We start from the raw sequence: 21,848 nt of genomic DNA, 5'->3' as shown, positions 1-21,848 counted from the left end.
AGAGTAAAGTTAAAATGGTATTTTATCTGCCTATATGTCAGAATGTCTCGTAAAAGATTTTCTATCTTCGCTTCGGTCGCTTTAAAGTTAACTACGATTTGTATGGAATCAAAAAACTTAGTGATCCTCGTCACCGACTTGCGACATGCTATGTTTACCTTCTGAGGATAGATGCTAAGAAAATAGTAATTTTCGCGGAATACTTGACGAAAGCGAGCTCGAGTGTTTGTTATAAATGGAAAAAAACGTTAGGGCTAACTTATTCTTGTTATTAAGAACATGTGGACTATTCACACTAAATAGAAATTGGAAAAGTAGCTTCAACGAAATATAAGAAATGGAGATTTTGATCTTGCTTGATTTACTCTGCCCAGTCCTACCTAGATATCCAAACACGCAAATAGTATGCGGACAGACCGTATGTACTAGCGGGTAAGACAGTTTCCCAAAAAACCATAAGTTAAGATCAACTTACCAAGGAGAAACCGTTTCTTTTGCGAAGTGTTGATAAATGATCTACTACTGGTTATATTAGTATAACGGAAACGCATGTACTTTAACCTTGAAAACAAAGGTTTTTCTCGATGTGGGATAAGATATCTAGCAACAGAGTGACAAACCACTTCGTGCTACTATTTCGATTGTAAAAAACTGGCGATAACCTGCCAATTATGTACGAAAATTACGACTAGTGTGCAAGCACTGATTTAAAATCACTCAATTCAATCAGCTGGTATAGCTTTGACAGATATCTGAAAGTCGCTAATTTGCAAATCTCATACCATAGAATCACATATCGAAAAATCCCTTAAGGAGCGCGCTATGATTAAACGCGGGTCAATAGAAAAATTGGCTGTTTTTATGGTACTCCCGCTGACATTGGTAATTTTAGCCTATAATGGAAAAGTGTTAGCTAATCAGAGAGCATTCCGATGTTCACAATGTCGCATTCATTATACGTCGTTAGTGACTAAAGTTATCGATACAGGGACCGAAAATAGCTTATAAACATAGATAAATGGCTCTTGAATCGCATAGAAAAACGTCTACAGCATTATTATCTTATTTGTACGAAATATTCCAAGTTAAGGTAATGCCAAACCGCGTTCAATGTTGGTCTTTCGCGAAGTTCAAGAATACGTATTCAGTGCGGCCAATAGGCATGATGATAACTAACAAGGTTTTGCTAAAATCCTGAGTTTATCTAATGTTATATTATGATTCAAGTATTAAGAAAAATTTATTTTTTTATTAAGTAAGTAATTTTGGTATTTATTTTCAATAAATAAAACTGCAAAATCTAGTGACAGCTGAAACGCCAAATTCAAAATTATGACGTCACATCTATATAAACATAATTTTGTACCGCTTGAAATTGAACTATATCTGCATATATACATATATATATATGTATATTTTGTGATTTAAACTATCAGTTGCTAAGTTTTATTGTTATCATTACCAGAATCAATAATCTTTAGCTATGGCATAAGGTTTATTTAAAGTTGTAAATTGCCTATGACGTCACGAGTCCGGCTATCACACATGGCGAGCGTTTTCGCAAAGAATAATTTTTTGAAATGTTATTTGCAATTTATATCGAGCAAACCTGAAATTTCTTCAAAATAAGATGTTTTCATAGTAGATATTTCTGAACGTTATAGAGGATCTTTTATATGCAGTCATCATGCCTATTATAAGAAGCGTGTTTCAGCTAGAGACTTGTGATTGGTCGCACTAAGGTAGTTGGAAGCCTCGGTTTGGCCTACGCTTCAAAACTATATTACACACGTAATTCTATTCTCTTAATTACCTAAATTATAGTTAGGAATATTCGAAATTTGATTGAACGTGCCTCGAAGTTTCGAAAAACCTCCAGTTTTTAATTTCGTATCGGAATATATTTACTAAAGTATAGGCCGATTTAAGATCATAGGTTTCGAACAAGTGTGTTAAATACTAAAATGACAGTTTATTTAATGACATACCTCACTAAAATACAGATTATAATTGTGGTTCAAAAAAGTCAACATTATTTCTGATTTTAGCCCAGAATACGTACTGCAGATGTGTCGTGTTTGGTCTTAACATTTTTTTTAAATATGCTACCAGAGGGTACAGCAGAGGTTTTTTAATTATTTCGTCTTAGAATTTTTGTTACCATTCATTTTTATACTTCATAAGGTTTAATCATTTCCCCAATTTCTTATGAGATAAACTAAATATTTATTTCTAATTCAAATCGCTCCTAAGATGACACCTATTTCAACAAAGTCAAAACTTTAAAGTGGACTAGTTGGCAAAGCTAGAAGATGAACATTCCAATGTTAAGAGATATACCCCAAGACCTAAGATATCAAAGGATGTTTTTAGGTCGATTTTTAAACAATCTGCATCTTATTACTAATAATTAAGCAAGAATTTAGACAGTGCAACAAAAATATCATCGCAGTCTTCTTGCAAAATCTTGTCATCTCACCGTGGTTATAGTTTTACCGTTATGCTTTTAGTCATTTGTTACAATAAAAATCACTTAATATTTACGTATCGTAAATATCGTCGAAAAACGTATAGCACACTTGTGCATGAATAAAAAAGTTTCAGCGGAACTAAATCTTTCTTCTCTTCTTTAATTACAAACTTATTTGTTAGATAAATAAGAAGTACAGTTTAATCTCCCATTACACTTTCGATCAAGCGTAAAACTTCACCCGCATAAACAACTGATGCGGAGTTCGAGCCGCCCAATCGGTTAGTTACATCCACGTTAGTTAACAAGTCGACCAACCAGGAGGACAGTTCCATTATCGTGTCATAGAACTCCCCTTTGACTAACGACTCGGGCAAAGCGATCACTATAGAGGCGATCAACGATATCACGCAAAGCTGAATATTCGGATCGGGCGTGAATCTCAAATACAACACCATCTGGAGAATTTCTCGACAGTAGACATAGCATCTCGGACAATTTGTCGACGCAATTATAATAGTGCCGACAGCGGATAAATATCTCAGTAGTAGTATATTGTCCACGTCTTGCTTCGTATTATGATGGCTCAACGTTAGCTGGCGATCGCCGAAACCGCTTATTAGTGGGTAGAAAAAGTGGTCCGAGACCGCGGCGAAATCATTTTTCTTGGCCTTCGAGAAAGGATGTTGCTGTTTCGAATGGAAATATCTGGTCTTGCTAAGCAGACGCTGCCGTAAAACCTCTTCTTTCGATGTTTCCAGATCAAAATTGGGAGTTTCAATTTCGTAAATTTCCTCTGTTTTTTTCATGCCGGCGATTCTTTCCGCGGCGTCAGTGAAAACGTCGAGCATGAATAGTTTCGTCGAAATCGAATATCTGCCTATGTCGGCGTGAATTTCTCTGCACAAATGTCTCGCACACACAGCTGGGTGGCTGCACACAATTGCAATAGCCGTATCAGATTTTATCTTGAGGAATTTATCGATGTGGAATTTTTCTTCTAAATGTATGAAAAGGTCTAGAAGCTCAACGGCAAACTTTTTGTCCTCATTCTTGAGTTGTCGTTTGACTAGATCCTCGGAATTTGTAAGTGCGGCCTCGAAAGATTCTAGATCGGTGCCGTCGTTGAGGATTTCTACCAAATCTCGCAAGTAATTGGGTTTCTTCTTCGCTGCGACTGACACATCATTGCTCATGTCGTAAGGCTGCAGATCATCGTCCGAGTCTAATTCCTCTACGTGTTGTTTCTTCCCTAAAGCATCTAGTTTAGCCGAAATTATTGTTTTGACTATTTCTTTCGTCTGCTCGGGGCCTTTGACTGCGCAAGTTACTATCGTGTTCTGGACCGGCTTCTCGATACTCCCGGATATTTTATCAGCGATTTCATCCAATATTTCCTTCACGTTTATAACTCTCACCTTCACATTTGGCTTTTTCAACTTATCGTCTATTAGACATTTCTGCGTTATACTTTTCAAAGCTTCGTATAGTTCGATACAAAGGTTACCTAAATCGTCAAAATTAAAGTTCAAACAGTCTACTGCTTTTTTGTCGGTGTCATCAACTTCTACAATCAATTTGAGTAGTATTTCCACAGTGGCCATTCCCACACATCTGAACTCTTGGGCGATGACATCTAGATGTCTCGACATTCCTTTGAACAAGATCTTTTTTATATCGTTCAGATCCCAAAAACTTTTACGCTGCTTCCATATAACCACGCGGTATTTGACGGCTAGCACCAGTAGAAGGGAGGTGTGCATGTGATGATCAATATTAGCTATATTACTCAGATGCACATCCGACCAGGCTTTGGCTAACCTCAAAACCAATTCCGTCAGAATGTTGTGCGAATTTTTACACGTCGATACATAGTAGATCAAATTTTCCGATATTATTGTATCTCTGAAACATTTTGGACGTACGTAGAATGGTATTCTGAAAGTCAATATTTCGTGCCAATCTTTATTGGAGTCTATATTATTTCCGAGTAAATACCGTATGCATTGGTCCCTGTTTCTATAGTTTATGGGGCACCTTTTTAATATAACGACCGATATTTTATCGATCGCCTGTCGGTTTATTCGATTGAGCAAAGTTTGAATTAGTTTTCTCCTCACAAACTTGCATGAATCTGCATTATTATTATCCGTCCAAGCGATGAGAATGTCTACCAACTTATGAATGCCGTTCGAGTCACTCAAACTGTAATGCATTATGAATTTGGACACTAGAAGTGCCAAATACGTTAAGTCGAATTGTGTGCCTTCTCGGAAACTGCATTCCGACATAAAATCAATGCATCGCACAATATGGAATATGAGTACAACGGAATAATTGTCATACGAAAACTCTTTGGGCGTTTTAGTTTTTAATCTATTCGCCACCCTCTCCGGCAATGTTGCCAGTAGTTGGATATAGTTTTCCCATTCCGCTTGAATTTCAATTTTATTCGTGTCCGAGACATGAGTACTGCAGTCCAGTATGGCGGATAGGATTGCATCGCTTCTGGCATATTTCATAATAATTTCGGCCAGAGCTTCCAAAACTACGTTATTCCTGTCGTTTTTTAGAAACCCGCATAAATTGGACAGTATTTCATGACTGATCTCGAACCCTTCTTCTATCGTAAATAGGTAAATGACTTCTTCTTTGAACGACGGCCAGTGCGGCAGCAAAATCCTGACAACGGAACCCAGTAGCTCCGAATACAAATCGATTACTTCTGTTTTCATGACTTTGTGCTCGTCCCTCATAACTTTTTGGAGCGTCAGGGGTCCGGGCAGATACGCTTTGACATTGTCGAAGCAGCTCAACACATTTAACACATCGTTCTCGGATTTAACCCTCTCGACAGCTCGCAGCATGTCAATAAAGTTCCAAATGCTGAGCTTCAGGTGTTGGTCAGGGCGCGGCTGTGGCACCACATCTCCTGAAAATAAAGAATTCCTGAATGTGCCCAAAGGTAAATATGATCAAACACCAACTTGTCTACGTGCTATACTTAAAACTAGGCGATCTCAGAGCACAAGAAGCAAATATAAATACTTGTCACATGTATTTCATACAGGGAGTGTTTTTGGATAGGATATTTTTGGGGAAGGGGCTAACCGAGGAAATCGCCCCGGGTCGCCTGTTTGGTTTGTATACGCATAGTCAAGTACAGTTCTCAAATAAAAAGACTGGAAGCCAGGGCCGCTTATATTAAGTTTGTTCTGAACGTATTTCTCCTAAATCTTATGTCATTAGAGCGCCTCGAGCTTTCGTTCGGTATTTGAATTTGGAACACATAATGTTTAAACTTTTTAACAGGGGAATTACCGTCGCGTTTATATAAATTCTCCACCAATAAATTAAATAAAACGTTAAATCCGGTACTGGATACATTCCAGTATTGCTACTGAAAACTATTAAGTAAACAATTTGATTTCAATATGTCCGTTTAATTACAGCATTATAAAAACACTTCATTTCAAAATATTAATAAATAAAACGGGCAAAGTTTTAAAACGTTAATATTGTCATGAAAAATTAATGGTGAATTCTCTGCTCGCAACTTTCGCTAAGCATGTAACACGATATCATGATATCAACTGAGCAAACTAGAAAAGGTCCCGAAGTACAATGCGTCTTAGGACATTTCATTGGACAGTAAGGAAGGCTTTCGGGATGGGGGTTATATGTAGAACGCATGCATAAACACTCGTATATCAGTCAAACATAGTCACTAATCGATAGAAAACATTTCGCGAGCAATTTCTAAAACGCCCAGTGAATTATATTGGTCGCCGCCAGCGGGGATTCCCCTTTTTGAGCGAACCCTTTGGGGCCTCCCCGCGTACGTATTGTCCTTTTTTTCTCACCTAAAAGTTAGCCCTTGACTGCAATTCGACTTAGTGGTAAATGATGTAGGGATATGGCAGTTATATTAAACCAATATCACTAATCGGTTTCGCGAACGCTAAAACGCCTGGTACGTCGGTAGGGTGGTAACTAGCCACAGCCGAAGCCACCAGAGAAAATTCGGAAATTAACAATTACTAAATTCTACCGAGGATCGAGACCGGAACATCCCGATGGTACTATAACCGTAAGACCACCATACATTGCGCAAAGGAAAAAAAAATTTTTTTTTTTTTCATGTGGGAGTTATCGAGCAATGAAAATACTCCCTTAATACAATTGGCAGCATCAATAAATCATCCTCAGCGTCCTTAGATTGGGAAGAAAACTCCCAAGAGAGATTTGGAGCATGAACTCATCACTCTTTTCCTAAGCGGGTTGGCGGGCTCGACTATAATCAAGTATGAGTACAACACTGAATCCATGCTAATCCGTGCTAATATTATAAACGCGAAACCTGTTTATCTGTTATGTATATTCAACTCCGACTGCAACGATCTTGATAGAATTTGGCACTGAGATAGCTCGCATTCTGTAGGACTAGCATGCACACCACGACAAAACTATATCCACTCATTATCTCGTCTATCGCTATAGGAGAAATACGAGAAACGGGTAGAGATACTCATCTCATGGCGTGCATGCTAGACTTACTCTAACGGTCGTACGTTACTTTGTATTCCGGAAACCATTCCCGTACACTTAAAAAAAACCTCACCTTTGTTATGTTTAGTCCACTTCTTGGCGCAGGACTCCTCTCTAATACTCGTAGGATAAGAGTTTAAAAACATAAACCCACCACGCTGCTAATATTCGGAATGGTGGGTTTCAACTATTATTGTCGCATGTTAGTGTAATGTGCCGACGGTTTACGTGCTTACCGAGGCAGGGGTAATGTAACATTTTTGGGCCGAAACAATATTCGAACCCGAGACCTCGTGATCCGTAATCGTGCATGCTAACCACTGGACCAACGAGACAGCTTCTAATATCAGGATGGATTTAAAAACGACTCTCGTAAAGCATGCCTTGCGGACAGTGTCATCATTCACGTAAAGCGGCAATGTGTTATGGAGTGGTGGGTTCGTACTCACCGGTGGGCTGTAAGGTGGGTGCCAAACTAGCGGTCGCGAACTGTCCGGAGAGCGAGTCCAGGTCGAATCCCATCGAGCTCGGAGGCGAAGTGGGCGGGGCGCTTAGCTCGCTTAAGAGGTCTAGGTTCGATGCCGAGGCCGCTGGAAATAAAAAAACGTAATAACGTAAATACGTAATGCGTGATGAACATGATCGTTTTTCAGTGCTGCGTGTTAATCTGTATATACCAAGTATTTGTGTATATTATTCATAAATTATCCATCAGTCATCTCAGTACCCATAACACAAGCAACGCTTACTTTGGGGCTAGATGGTGATGTGTGTATTGTCGTAGTGTATTTATTTATTTATTTATAATGGTACGGGATACTTAATGCGGGAGTCCAACTCGCGCTTGGCCGGTTTTTTAAACTAACTATTCTGTTTTCATTTCTCTTCTATTCACGGTTTACACTTCTCAGTAAGATAGATGGATTATATATACATTCTCAGTTAGGTAGATTTGTTTGGTGTGGAGTATACGGATTGAAGAATTTAGGTGCAGATTCGTCAAGCTTATGTCACAGCCTGATGGATCTTACAGCTTGTAAGTACTCTCATGTCTCTCTTAATCGTTTTTTCTCCTAACTGACAATATAGTTTTGTATTTGCAAGTTGTGGCAGTTTTTAAGTGGGTCTACAATATTACATTTATATGTTTTTTTCATTTTTTGTTTAGTTTTTAAGAGTTGTTGTTGTAACCTGTTGATTGTCCCTTAAATAAATAAATAAAATAAAATAAAATAAATTACACCACACAGATTCTCGTGCTTTTCGCGGACTATAGCAAATTAAGCTTAATTTTCATAATACTCCTCAAAAATATATACCACCTACTATGCGTCTTTCTTTTTTACCTTTGGCTGTCTGAAAAAGATAACTCAGTTTTTTTTTATTTCACTAAAAGTGTCTGTAATCTCACCTGATGGTAAGTGATGATACGGTCTGAGATGGTAACTAACCTGTTAGGGGTATGGCAGTTATGTTAAGCTCATACCCCTGATCGCTACATATCATAGCGGCATGCTTTTGTCGTTGGGGTTGGTAGCTAGGCTACGGCCGAAGCCTCCAATTCTCTATCTAACCGGCTCTTTTATCTATGGTCATTCATTCATTCATTCATTCGTTCATACCAGGCGGTGGGGCCACGGTGACGTTGTTGTTGTCGAAGGCGGCGAAGTCCGCGAAGCTATCAACCGGAGCCTCCTGGGGTGCTCCGAAGGCGTTTGCGAAGTCCCCGAACTCCGGCTCGGGCTTCGCCACCGGCTTGGGTTCGCCGGCTCTGGAAAACAATACAATCATAAGTACATGTATTTTTTTCTATATTATAGCATACTTTACGCTGAAAAGTACAGAAAATCACAATTGCTCCTAACGTGGACCTTATTGCATGGTTATACCTCTGGTCTGGTGGGAGGCTTCGGCCGTGGCTAGTTACCGCCTTACCGACAAAGACGTGCCACTAAGCGTTTTAGTGTTCCGGTGCGATGTCGCACAGAAACCGATTAGGGGTATAACTACCATATACTCCCTAACAGGTTAGCCCGCTACCATCTACATTATCACTTACCAAGGGCTAACGTATAGTGCTATTTAGCTATTTTACAATAAACGTACCGGGGGTCGAAGTCGTCTTCGTGGGCGTCGTGCGTGGGCGTGGGCGAGGGCGCGGCGCACGTCTTGAATAGGTCGTCTAGTAGCTCCTGCGACTTGTGCGTGGTGGGCGCGCTCGCCGCCGGCGCCGCCTTGCCGTACGACGCCGCGGCGCCTGGAAGCATGCGCTACTGCGTGAGTAATGCCCACTGATACGAAAACTGGTAGATTTCGGGGGGGATGCTGCCGGGACACCAGTATACCTGTTTCTCAACGTGGGGAATAGGGTGGAATGGTCCTTAAAGAGCAACTACTGAGTTTCTTGGACTACTGAGTTAATTGGGACAACGTCGGGCTAAAGATATACGGTAGCTTCTTGTCACACCTGAGGTTTGCGGACGACATAGTACTATTTTCTGAAAGTTCAGATGGTCTACAGTATATGTAGGTCTGCTTATAAATCAAGAAAAAACGAAAATTATCACAAACTCCACATGCAGTCAGATACAAATACAATCGAAAGTTATAGAATACGTAGAAGAATGTATCTATCTTGGTCATCTGATCTCATTCCAAAACTCTATTGACAAAGAAATAGATAGACGAATCACCAATACATGGAAAAAATATTGGAGCATGAAGGAAATTTTTAAAGGAAATTTACCAATAAGATTAAAAACAAAAGCGCTAGAGACGTGTATATTACCATGTCTTACCTATGCATGCCAGTCCTGGCCTCTCTCAATCAGGACATTGAAAAAAATAAGGACATGTCAAAGAGGTTTGGAGAGGAGTATAGTTGGCCTTAAACTAAAAGACCGCATTAGGTGCTCTGATATAAGACGAGAGACCAAAGCAAGAGACGCCATAAAGCTAATTATGCAACTTAAATGGAGATGGGCGGGTCACATTCAAAGATGTCAAGATAGTAGATGGACAAAAATTGTTACCAACTGGCATCCCATGGATTGGAAGAGAAGACCCGGTAGGCCATTGAAAAGATGGGAGGACGACATCGCGAAAGTTGCGGGTAAGACATGGAGTACTCTTGCAAGGGACAGGTGCAAATGGAAAAATATGGAGGAGGCTTTTACCGCCGCTGGCGGTCCTTACGTAAATTAGATAGTATAAGTACATAAACATTAAAATAGAAAATAAGAATTTAGGATTAAGGAAAATTGTATTTAACTCTATTATATTTAGCCAGTAAGATACTTAATTGTAAGGAATGTAAATAAAGCTTTATTATTATTATTATTATTATTATCCTTTCGGTAGAAGAGTCACTACAAACATACATACTTGATGTTTCAAAAGTGCTCATAAAGTAGGCCTTTTTTTTTTGGCGCGGTGCCAAAACTTTATTGCTACCTCCCTTGGGCAGGACGGAGGTTATGTGGGACTCCCCCCTCTAAAGGGGTATACCCAAACTTAAAACAACCACGGCATGTCCCTCTTGTTGGCTTTGTTAGACGCCCGGGATCGCGCCTCTCTGAAGCTCGTGGGGGGGATATGCACTGTATTTATGCTTGTATGCACGCCATTGCTTTCGTGGTCAGTTTTGATTTCTATACTACAGCATATGACGCTCTCACCCAGGTCGATTTTCTTGACGGGCGTGGCGGGCTTTTGCCGCGCGGGGCTGCGCAAGCTTATGTTGAGCGCTTTGCCGTCTCGCTCTACACGCGGTCGCTCGCTGCGCGGCGGACTCTCCGCGATCACTTCCGCGTCGCGGTACACGTTCTCTCTGGAATTGAAAAAAAGATACAATACAACGACTGTGTGCGATGCGATATAAACGCACAGAGAAAATAAACTTAACCTCACTATGCCAATGAACATACCAACATAACTTTTCTAATAGTTATAACTCACGGACCAAGCAGACGGTAAACCTGATGGCAAAATTATCAAATGGACTCAATGCAACAACAGCTGTATGCCTTACCCAACTTACACAGGTATATCAGGTTATGCTCTTTGGCACAGGCCAATGAGCATACAAACACTACATTTACGTGTTTTTTAGTGTCTTTAATCGACGGGATTATACTAGTTGTTGCATACGACTTCGTTCGCTTAGAAATTGATGAATAAGTCTAAATCCCTGAACTGACACTGCTTGCTCTGTGAAAAAACATAGCTAATCTCTCCCACGTTTCCTTGGGATAAATTAGTTTACGAGTTACTCCGTTTATTTTTTCTGTATAAAAAGTAGCCTATATGTTATTCCAGACTATAATCTATATGTGTGCTAAATGACATTCAGGTCGTTCCGACATTCTGGCGTGATTGTATCAGAGACATCCATAAAAACGTTCACATTTATAATATTAATAGAGAAGTATAGATTATTCTCACTTCTGTGGTTTCCCGTGTCCGCTATGACTATAGTCCCCATCAGAGTCCTCTCTCTCATATTCTTCTTCGTCATTCCTTTCTTTAGAGTCATCTGCAAAGAGAAATGTCATTACATTTTTTAATAAAATACCTACTATTTGGAGAGAAGCAAAAATTTGAGAAGCAAATCTTTTTTTTTACTTTGCGGAATTCCATGATGTATTGTGAAAACTAAGCTTAATTTGCTATACTCCGAGATAAGTAGGAGAATCTGTATGGAGTAATTTATAATTACTTCAATCTTTATACTCCACGCCAAACGCACGCGCACGCGCACGCGCACGCACTACGCACGTTTCGCTCCGACACCGAAGCATCCGCAGGAGATGTTGACTTTACAATGAAAAAATTGCTAAGCATCTTAACCCTTTATCAATCAGAATGTCAGTTGTCACAACTATTACGTAATTTTCTACCTACTTTCTTTTATATTTCATCATTCAGTGTACCTAAGCACCCGCCTCAAGAATTGATATATTTTTTTTCCTTTATATAGTTTTGCCTGTTAAATTGTCAAACGTTTGTTAATAAGACCATAGATATAGGGAAGACACTGCCTCCTGTAACACAGTTTAAACTACCGCAGGAGACAAGGCTTCACACTCATGAAATGTATACGTGTTTGTTGATAAAATAAAGATATTAACACGTCACTTTTCAGAGAAATGCGACGTGCGCATAAAATAAATCCAAACCACCTATCACGGTTCTGTAAACGGCATTGGCATTGAAAATCTCATTAATTTCACTGTATGGAATAATACATTTATAATGTCAATTAAAAAATAACATATAAATTAAATTAGTACCAAAATAAATTATATTTTATTATCCAAGAACTCTTTCGAGTAATAGCATTTATCAACCCAACCAGTCACATAATTTTGCCTTGGATTTCAATAATGGTACATTATGGCTATAGGCATTTTGTTCAAAATCAAAATCATACTATGATCAACTTTTAACGCTTATGAAGTTTAACAATTATTATGAGTAGAGATTACGAATTGACTTTACAGTGAATAATTGTTAAGAGCCCAACAGTTAAATCGAAGTACGCACCCCATCCGGTACTCCGGTCGCTGTACTCCCCCCAGCCCCCCGCCCCGCCGCCGCCGCGTAAGCCCGCCATGCCGCCCGCGCCGGTGCGGGAGCCCATCACAACGGCCTCCGACGACATCCCTGCGAACGAAAGTGACTTGTACCTTAACCTGTTCTTCTTTAACCACTCCAGTTAGCTGTAAGTTACAGCAGATGGTTAAACTACTTTTTTTTTTTTTTTTAAACTAAACAATGTAACTAAACAATGTAAAGACCTCCCTGGCGCAACGGTGAGCGCTGTGAATTCAAGTAGCAGGTCCCGCATTCGATTCCCCGCAGGGCCAATTTGGGAATTTACAATTTCTGAATTTTCCTGGTGGGAGGTTTTTTTTTATTTTATTTTTTTAAATAATATAAAATATACAACGACAATACACACATCGCCATCTAGCCTCAAAGTAAGCTTAGCTTGTGTTATGGGTACTAAGATGACTAATGAATATTTTTTTATAAATAAAATACTTAGAATATACATATATAAACAACCAGACACTGAAAAACATTCATGCTCATCACACAAACATTTTCCAGTAGTGGGTATCGAACCCACGGCCTTAGGCAAAGCAGGGTCGCTGCCAACTGCGCCAATCGAGCGTCGGGTTTAGCCGTGGCTAGTTAACACGCTAGCGACAAAGACGTGCCGCTAAGCGATTTAGTGTTCCGGTGAGATGTCGCGTAGAAACCGATTAGGGGTATGACTACTATACTATACTCCCTAACATGTTAGCTCGCTGCCATCTTAGACTGCATCATCACTTACACTAAGTACCAGGTGAGATTGCAGACTAACTTGCAGTGTAATAAAAAAAAAAAAATGTCTATGTATCATCATCAAATCAACCCGCTACAGAGCACGGGTCTCCTCCCACAATGAGAAGGGGTTAAGGCCACAGTCCACCACGCTGGCCCAGTGCGGATTGGTGGACTCCAACCTTTGAGAACATTATGGAGAACTCTCAGGCATGCAGGTTTCCTCACGATGTTTTCCTTCACCGTTGATGCAAGTGATATTTTAATTACTTAAAATGCACATAGCTTAGAAAAGTTAGAGGTGCTTGCTGGGATTCTATTTTTTTTTTAATTTGATTGAAGTCTTTAGTAATGCAATCAACCCATTACCGGCCCACTACAGAGCGCGGGTCCCCTCCCACCATGAGAAGGGTTACCCTTTCTCATGGTGGGAAGAGTAGTGGCTGTAGTCCACCACGCTGGCCAAGTGCGGAATGGAACGTAAACAATAAAAAAGCATGGGTGTGAATTGCTCTAACTTCATGCTCAATATAAATTTACCGTGAGATAGTGATAACAAAAAAAAATTAATAAAAATTACCCAGCTAAGTTTGTTGTGGGCTCTTCTTAGACCAGGGCGCGTTTGGAACCCTTGTAGCTTTAGCTTTACAATTATGTTAACATATATGTATGAACGCTTCATAAGTGCCTGTGATACCTGCCTACATGAAAAAAGAAATTTTGAATTTAAGGCAATGTCACTCACCTATATATTTGTCTTTATTCTTCTTTGCCTTCTTCCTCTCTTCTCTAAGTCTCTCATCGTCTTGTATGAAGTCGATCAGCTCGCGGACCTTGTGCCTTACATTTATACCCTGCGAGAAGTTTTTGAACATTAATTTATTTATTCACAATAACTCACAGAAACAGAAATGAAACAGAAAATGAAAAACATACTAATGTTAAATTGTAGACCCAATTAGAGACTGCCACAGCTTGCGAATAAAAAACTAGAATGTCAGTTAGAAAGAGAAAAAACGATTAGGAAGAGATGAGAGTATGAGCTGTAAGATCCATCAAGCTATGACCTAAACCAGCCGGATCTAGTGCCTACAAACTCAAAAAAAAAAACTTAAAATTGTTGTGAAAAATACTTAAAAAGCACTGTAGTGGCCCGGTTGATGATTTTTTTATTCAATTAGTGCACCAATTACACTAATTAAATACATAGCAGATTAAAACGAGAACAAAAATAAAAAAAATAAAAACAGAAACAAAAACATAATTATAACAATTCAATTACATTACTTAAGACTTCAATCAAATTAAAATAAAATTATAATCCCAGCACCTGTAACTTTATTAAGTTATGTGCGTTTAAAGTAATTAAATAAAGACGCTTTCATATCTATTCCAATTCTTTTTCAATTGAAGCTGTAAGATTATGGAATGCTCTCCCACGTCTCTTCCCATATTCAAGTAAATCATTACCTAAAAAACCACCTTAGTAGTATTTGTATTTTATAATTTCCTTTTTTATTTCATTGTGATGAATGTTTTTCAGTATCTGGGTGTTTATCTGTATTTTATAAGTATTTATGTATATCTATATTTATAAAACAAAGTCGTGTTAGTTACACCATTTATAACTTGAGAACGGATGGACCAATTTTAATTATTTTTGATTTGTTTGATTCCTGTTAGTCCGGAATACGATAATAAGTATTAAAATTCATTTTTTATCAAGCCGTTCATTAGTAACAAAACACAAATGACAGCGCACTTCATGTTGTCTGTACCTAATCGTAAAACGGTTGATGTGACCTACAGAGAGGTCCGGAGTAAGATGAGTTTTACGTATTGTACATTATAAAGGCATTGAGATGTAAAATATATTAAGGCGAAATGAAAGTCGCGGGGACAGCTAGTTGTGTTAGTTACACCATTTATAACTCAAGAACGGCTGGACCAATTTTTATGATATTTGATTTTTTGGATTTCTCTTAGACCGGAATAGAATAATGAGTATTAAAATTTAACATTCATTAAAAGAAAAATTATCCGCGGTACGAAGTTCGCCGGGACAGCTAATTATTCGTAAAATTATTGATCATCATCTTAGTACCCATAACACAAGCTACGCTTACTTTGGGGATAGATGGCGATGTGCGTATTGCCGTAGTACATTTATTATTATTTTCTCTCTTTTTTTCTCTTTTCTGGCATCTTTATGGCCATTATAAGTGTATTCTATTATTTGTGTACGTATATAAAGTAAGTATATCTATTTAATTTATTATTAATTATCTATTTTTGTAATTTATGTGAATTATTTAAATATTATTTTATGTACACTTCTATGGGTGGTATCTCAATACCCCATCTAGCACATGTCGACGTTATGCTCACCTGATCTTTGCCGAGCTCGTCCGCAAACGTGTAATTCTCAAGCGACCTCAGGTCGTAGATGTGTTCCCGCGCCGACGTCACCACACGTTCCGACCCGTTGCGCACCAAGTAGCTGAGAAGCAGTAGACACTGCGAAATGAAACGCAGAACATTAGAAGACGAAAAAAGGCCTCGAATATTGTTGCCATGTAAAGGCAGCCTTATTGCTGCAAGCAATCTCTTAGAGGCAAACTTTGATTGACATAAAGACATGCTTTTAGTGATGGGCCGAGTACTCGCTTATTACGCGGCAGTTTCATAACTAAACGTACTCGGCAAGATGCGACGTTCATACGAGACGTACTAAACTTGCATAAATGGGACTTGCACTCTGTATACAAGATAAATAAATAATAAATAATAATAAATATACCTACTACGACAATACACACAGGCTTGTGTTATGGGTACTGAGATAGCTGATGAATATTTCATATGAATATAATACACATAAATACTTATAATATACAGATAAACACCCAGACACTGAAAACCATTCATGTTCATCACACAAACATTTTCCAGTTGTGGGAATCGAACCCACGGCCTTGGACTCAGAAAGCAGGGTCGCTGCCCGCTGCGCCACTCGGCCGTCAAATGTACTAATCTTGCATAAAAGACACTTACGACCAGTATACGAGATGTACTAATATCACATAAAATACACTTGTCACTTGGGTCCTATATACGAGACGTTCTAAACTTGCATAAAAGACACTTGCGACCTGTATACAGATACGAGACGTACTTGCATAATAGGCACTTGAGTCATGTTTAGTACGACACTCGGTACACGAGACATACTAAACTGTGGGCCTTCACTTCAGGCACAATGTGATTTCTTGCCCAAAAAGCGGACATCATATTTTTATTTAGCTTATTGGCTCCACGCCTCGGACGTGGCCTCGTGCGCCTAAACCTCAGCTTTGCGCAGTTCACACCTCACCTTGTAGGTGCGGCGCCAGTGCGCGCGGTTGTCGTGCAGCATGCGGCGCCACAGCATGGACATCACCTCGGGGAAGTGCTCGTACGTGAACGTGGCGAGCGCCAGCTCTTGCATCTGCTGGCCCGTGGGCCCCCACGCCTCGTCCGACGTGGCCTCGCGCACCTTGCCCTCCACCTCCGTGTAGTTCATCACCACGTTGGTGCTGCGACAATGGAAACCCGCAGATAAATAATACGGCTTATTGAAAAAAAACTCACCTCGAGAACATATGTCCATTAAAGAAAAGATTTATAAACGCGGTCCTTCGCAAAATATACGAGCGAATGTTGTACGCAGTGGCGTGCATTGAAAATCACCACTACGAGTTATAAAAAACTTAAGGATAGGCATTGTAAATGTTATAAAAAATATTATAACTCTAACATTATATACGAGACATATGCACACCACTGGTTGTGCGTATGTATGAGATCTATTCTTTAACGGTGCGGGTTATACGAATGATTTTCCGAGTATTGATTAAAAATTAAAATACAAAGGAAGAGCAGTCAAACGGAATGACAGAAGGAGTGATCTGACTTTCTACTAAAAAATTCTTAATAGAAATCGCCAAATGGGGCGTCAGTAAATTACGTGGTGAGATGTCGTGAGATTATATTTAACCCCCTCCCCCATCCCCCAATCTCACGTGAGAATTTTCAAAATGTGGGTTTCTTACGTAAACGCGTTGAATTTTTATTGAAAAAAGAAAAAAATAAATGGTATAAAACAAATATGGTGGTTTGACAGTCAGTAGATTTATAACGTCGAAGTATGAATGAAATTATTGAATGATATGCGAATGATCTGAATCGTATTACGATTGCATTTAAAATTAAATCTTAAGCATGTACAATCTAGATTAAATAGACCAAAATAGTATTTTTTTTTGTTCCAATCAGAAAAAAAATTGCGTGATATTTGCCCAGACCTCCCCTCTCTTCAACGTAAGGTTAGGTTACGAACGCCCCTAAAACAATATTAATTGCCCGTTAGTCCATATATCAGAAGCAGACCTTTCCATATAATGGCTTATAATTACCATATTGCGAAAAAAAAAAAAAAACATTACGCAAGCGGCGTTCAAGAAAGAAGCAATCAAGGCTACAGAGATGTTGGGAAACTTTAAACGTTTTGAACAAGCCAAATATGTACGGCTTTCGCATGTTTGTGACTTCTTCTATTAATTGTTCAGTGAGCAAAGTTGACCCAAGTCGAAAACTGCAGAGCACAACACGTGCTGCTGAGTGGTCTTAATTATGGTTAAAAGGACTTAACAAATCTATACTAATATTATTAAGCGGGAAAAATTTTTTTTTGGTTGTTTGTACCCCATAGGCTCCGAAAATACTGGAACGATTTTCACTATATCTTCGCGAAACTATCATGAAGTAACATAGGCTATAATAATATATTTTGCAAAGAAATTGGGAGAGATGGATTTTTTTATTTAAACTCTTGTACACAGTTAGGAAAATAAAGGACGAAAAGAGAAACACAAAAACGGAAGTGGAAATAATAGAATACAAAAGGCGGCCTTAGCGAAGCGATTTGTGCCAGGCAACCATGTGCTAAGAAAACTATTGATGATACATAAAAATTATGTGTTTTATGATTTAAGTTACCATTTTTACCTACAAAGAAGTCGGCGAGAGAACATATCTAACTATCATAGTTAAGTCGTAATAGCGAATTGTCTTATAAAATTTTACAAGATCGCCGGTAGAAACAAAAGTGGGTTACATTAGTATTGCAGTATTACTTCTTATTCAAATAAATAGTTTCATCACCAAAGGTATTTATATAGCAGTCAAATACTATTTTATTCATTCCAATCGGATATTTAACGTTGAAGTAGTCGCGAGTTTAAAAAGTTTATGAAAACTACACCCAAATTCCGATTACTTTTTAAGAATAGGTATGCAACTTAAAATATGTAAGGCGTATATATTTGTGTGAGAGTTCTTAGTTCGTTTCTAAAGTTTAAAATTTTAAGTGTTACATTAATTTGTTAATATTAATTAATAAACTCTAAATATTTAAGAAAATTGCACGCAAGAAAGTGGCAAACTGTTGGAACTATTCCCACTTACAACATGTGTACACAGTTAAAACAATAAAATTTATTATATTCTATTCTATTTAAAAACAAAACCAGGCGCAGGACGAAGTCGCGAGCAACATGTAGTTCTACTACCTACCTCTATGTATTTCTTCACAGCGATAAATACTGTTATTCTTGACCATCTTTCTGCATAAATGGTTGTCCGCTTTATAGAATGCAGGAAAATTTTTCTTATTCTAAGAAGAGTCCCATGCTTTGTAGTGAACCGGTAGACCCGGTAGTGGGTTGATATGATGAAGTTTAAAATTTGTTGCAATTACACTAAATAAAAATAGCTATTACAGTCCATTAGATACAGCCCGCTGACAAACTGGACGGAAAGAAAGTAGAGGCTAAGTAATGTCCTGTAGGCTGTAGGCCATCTTTGGGTATGGAACCCTTAAAATTAATCTTTATTACTTATGCACCCAGATGACAAAAAGAGGATACATTTCAGCTCAGCAAAGCAATTAGTCCCCAAAGAATGCAGACCACATTGCTGCCAACATTTAGTTTTCATAATATAGACCTTACTAGGTTGAACAATGTTTTATGAGACCATTGTAAGTATGTAACGTAGATATACTGCTACAACCATTGTTTGAGCAGAACCATCAATTTGCAAACAATAATAATATAGTTTATTAACTCATCATGTATGAAACTCTCACTCTCAAAACAATTAGTTCCCAAAAAATGTTTGCTTGGTTTACATAGGTATTAAATCAATAAAAAGTTATTTGAGTTGTACATGTCCACTTTATATGATAAAAAAAATAACTGTGATTTCCTTACATGTATCTTATCTGCAGTAACTCTAGGCTATATTCAAAATAATTGATGTTTCCTACAAAAGTGATAAAAAAATAATTACTACATTCTGAAATTTGGCAGCAGTTGATCAAATTAAGTAATTATTTGAACAATTCTGTTATGTACCGGTAGGTTGTAAATATCTCAAAAAACCTTAACTGTAGCATTTAACACTATTTTGGGTGGTTTTTGGTTTGGCTGTAAATAATTATGATAATTTTTGTCTCATCAATTATGTCTGTTTGTAGTGACTCTACCACCAGTTTGAAAGGCAAATTCTACCGAGTAAAAGCAGGTACAAACCTTAGCATTTGCTCTTTTCCAACATAATTTTACAACTTATAAATCATTGCATTGATGTGTATGGTACAGTGTAATATGTAATACACTAAGATTGTGCTCTGTTGTCATGGCTCAGTGGAACTGCAATAATTATATTTCGTGCCCCCGTTAAACCATTATCTTCTAGTTTTTTTTTTTTACTTCTTTCTTTTTTAGCTGCAACTCTGTCTTGAGACATTGGGCTTTGCGTCTGTGGCTTAAGGTATTTATTTTTTCTAGTGACCAATTTTTCATTTTTTATCATAATGTTGAAAGCAGACAACTTGGTTCCAAGCAACCTTGCCATTAAGAAATTCATCAATGTATTAGTAACATCAATGTATTACATGTATTTTAAAACAATCTTTAGACTTCATCATATCAACCCATTACTGGCCCACTACAGGACACAGGTCTCCTTCCACAATGAGAAGGGGCTAAGGCCATAGTCCACCAAGCTGGCCTTTGAGAACCTAAGCTCCTACCCACTGGGCTATCACCGCTTTACACTTATAAAAAGATAAATCTCATATTAACCTAGTCTATTAATACCATTACCCTCAGGTTACCCCACTTTCATCTTACCCTCCATCATCATGTACAGATAAGGAAGATTGCAATCAAGTTCTATCGTACAGTGGACTTAACCTCATGCGCTATGTTCCTTCAGCTCAAAAGTTCAACAAGTTCTAGTCTTTTATTTTGATTTAAAATCACTTAGCTAATGACGTCACATTCCTACAAACCCCTTTAGGATTTTTTTCGTAATGGTACAACTTTTAAGTAATATCTGAGCATCTTTGAATAAATTTCGAGTTTTATACACAAATAGGTCAAAACCGGTTAAATCTGTGTCTTATCATGATCCTTAATCAATTTCAATGTTTAAAAGTGATAAGAAAATACTTCGTCAGTGAGAAAAAATTATTGAAGATGTTGTGATTATTTTCACGAACAAGTCAAAAGTAAACAATTTGAAAAAGCGTGTAGATATTCGTTCAATTAGGGTAATAAATCTATAAATAACCAGTTTTATTGTGAAGGATGTTAATTTACATAAAATCGTCTAAAATATTGTGCCCACTTACACCTTATCCGCCAGCTCCCGGACCTTCCACATGCTTATAAATCGATCCATTTCACTGCACGGTCGTTGTGTGTTATTACAAAAACTAAATCACAGTAATTTCACGTAAAATAACATAAATTTTTTATATAAAAACTCGGGTTGATGATTTGGCTGACATTCTCGCAAAATGGCGAGTTTCAAAATGTTGCTAGTCTACTAAATATAAATTCAATCCAAAAAATCTACAAAAAAAGAAATCTAGAAATAATAATTGTTAATAACATTTCTTCGTGGATTAGCCACGGACCATAATTAAATATGGGATTAGGATATAGCGTGATAATATACAACCATGATCATCTGCAATAATTCAAAAAAGCTTCTTTCAAGTATGACCAGCGGTATACAAAAATGCATCTGTTGTATAAAAAATATCAGCTTTATATCTACATACGTTTAATATAACTTATAAAATATATTATTTTGTGGCTTCTTCATCTGAGCTTTTACCCTATAATCCATGCAGTATGGAGATAAGAAAACATTGCTTCCTCAAACTTAAATAAAAATAATAATAAAGACAGCCTATTGGAATTTACAGAAATTCAGCATCTTGAGGTTGTACTAGATATTTATTTTTCAAGAAGACTTCTACGTTTTTGCTTCCAATAATTATGTAGACGCTTGCATTCATTGTATATTTATCTCATACACCTTCAGGTTTAACATGTGAAACGAAAACGAAACATTTCATATATTTACAATAATTATTTTATAA

General features: G+C 37.9%; 1 protein-coding gene across 1 annotated transcript; it reads right to left on the bottom strand.

Moving 5' to 3' along the window:
- Positions 1 to 2,598: 2,598 nt before the first annotated feature.
- LOC120634162 (telomere length regulation protein TEL2 homolog) lies at positions 2,599 to 21,257 on the bottom strand. Its single transcript, XM_039904586.1, has 11 exons — positions 21,090 to 21,257; positions 16,725 to 16,926; positions 15,740 to 15,868; positions 14,097 to 14,205; positions 12,563 to 12,682; positions 11,462 to 11,552; positions 10,696 to 10,847; positions 9,125 to 9,275; positions 8,641 to 8,789; positions 7,468 to 7,608; positions 2,599 to 5,402 (listed from the first exon to the last, which is right to left on the bottom strand). The coding sequence occupies exons 1-11, from the start codon at positions 21,137 to 21,139 to the stop codon at positions 2,671 to 2,673; spliced, it is 4,026 nt and encodes a 1,341-aa protein (XP_039760520.1). The 5' UTR covers positions 21,140 to 21,257; the 3' UTR covers positions 2,599 to 2,670.
- Positions 21,258 to 21,848: the final 591 nt, after the last annotated feature.

Source organism: Pararge aegeria, chromosome 23 (genome assembly GCF_905163445.1).
Source record: "Pararge aegeria chromosome 23, ilParAegt1.1, whole genome shotgun sequence".
NCBI classification, from domain to species: domain Eukaryota; kingdom Metazoa; phylum Arthropoda; class Insecta; order Lepidoptera; family Nymphalidae; genus Pararge; species Pararge aegeria.
The sequence above is the reverse complement of the archived record's forward strand: the minus strand, read 5'-3'. Positions and strand labels throughout refer to the sequence as shown.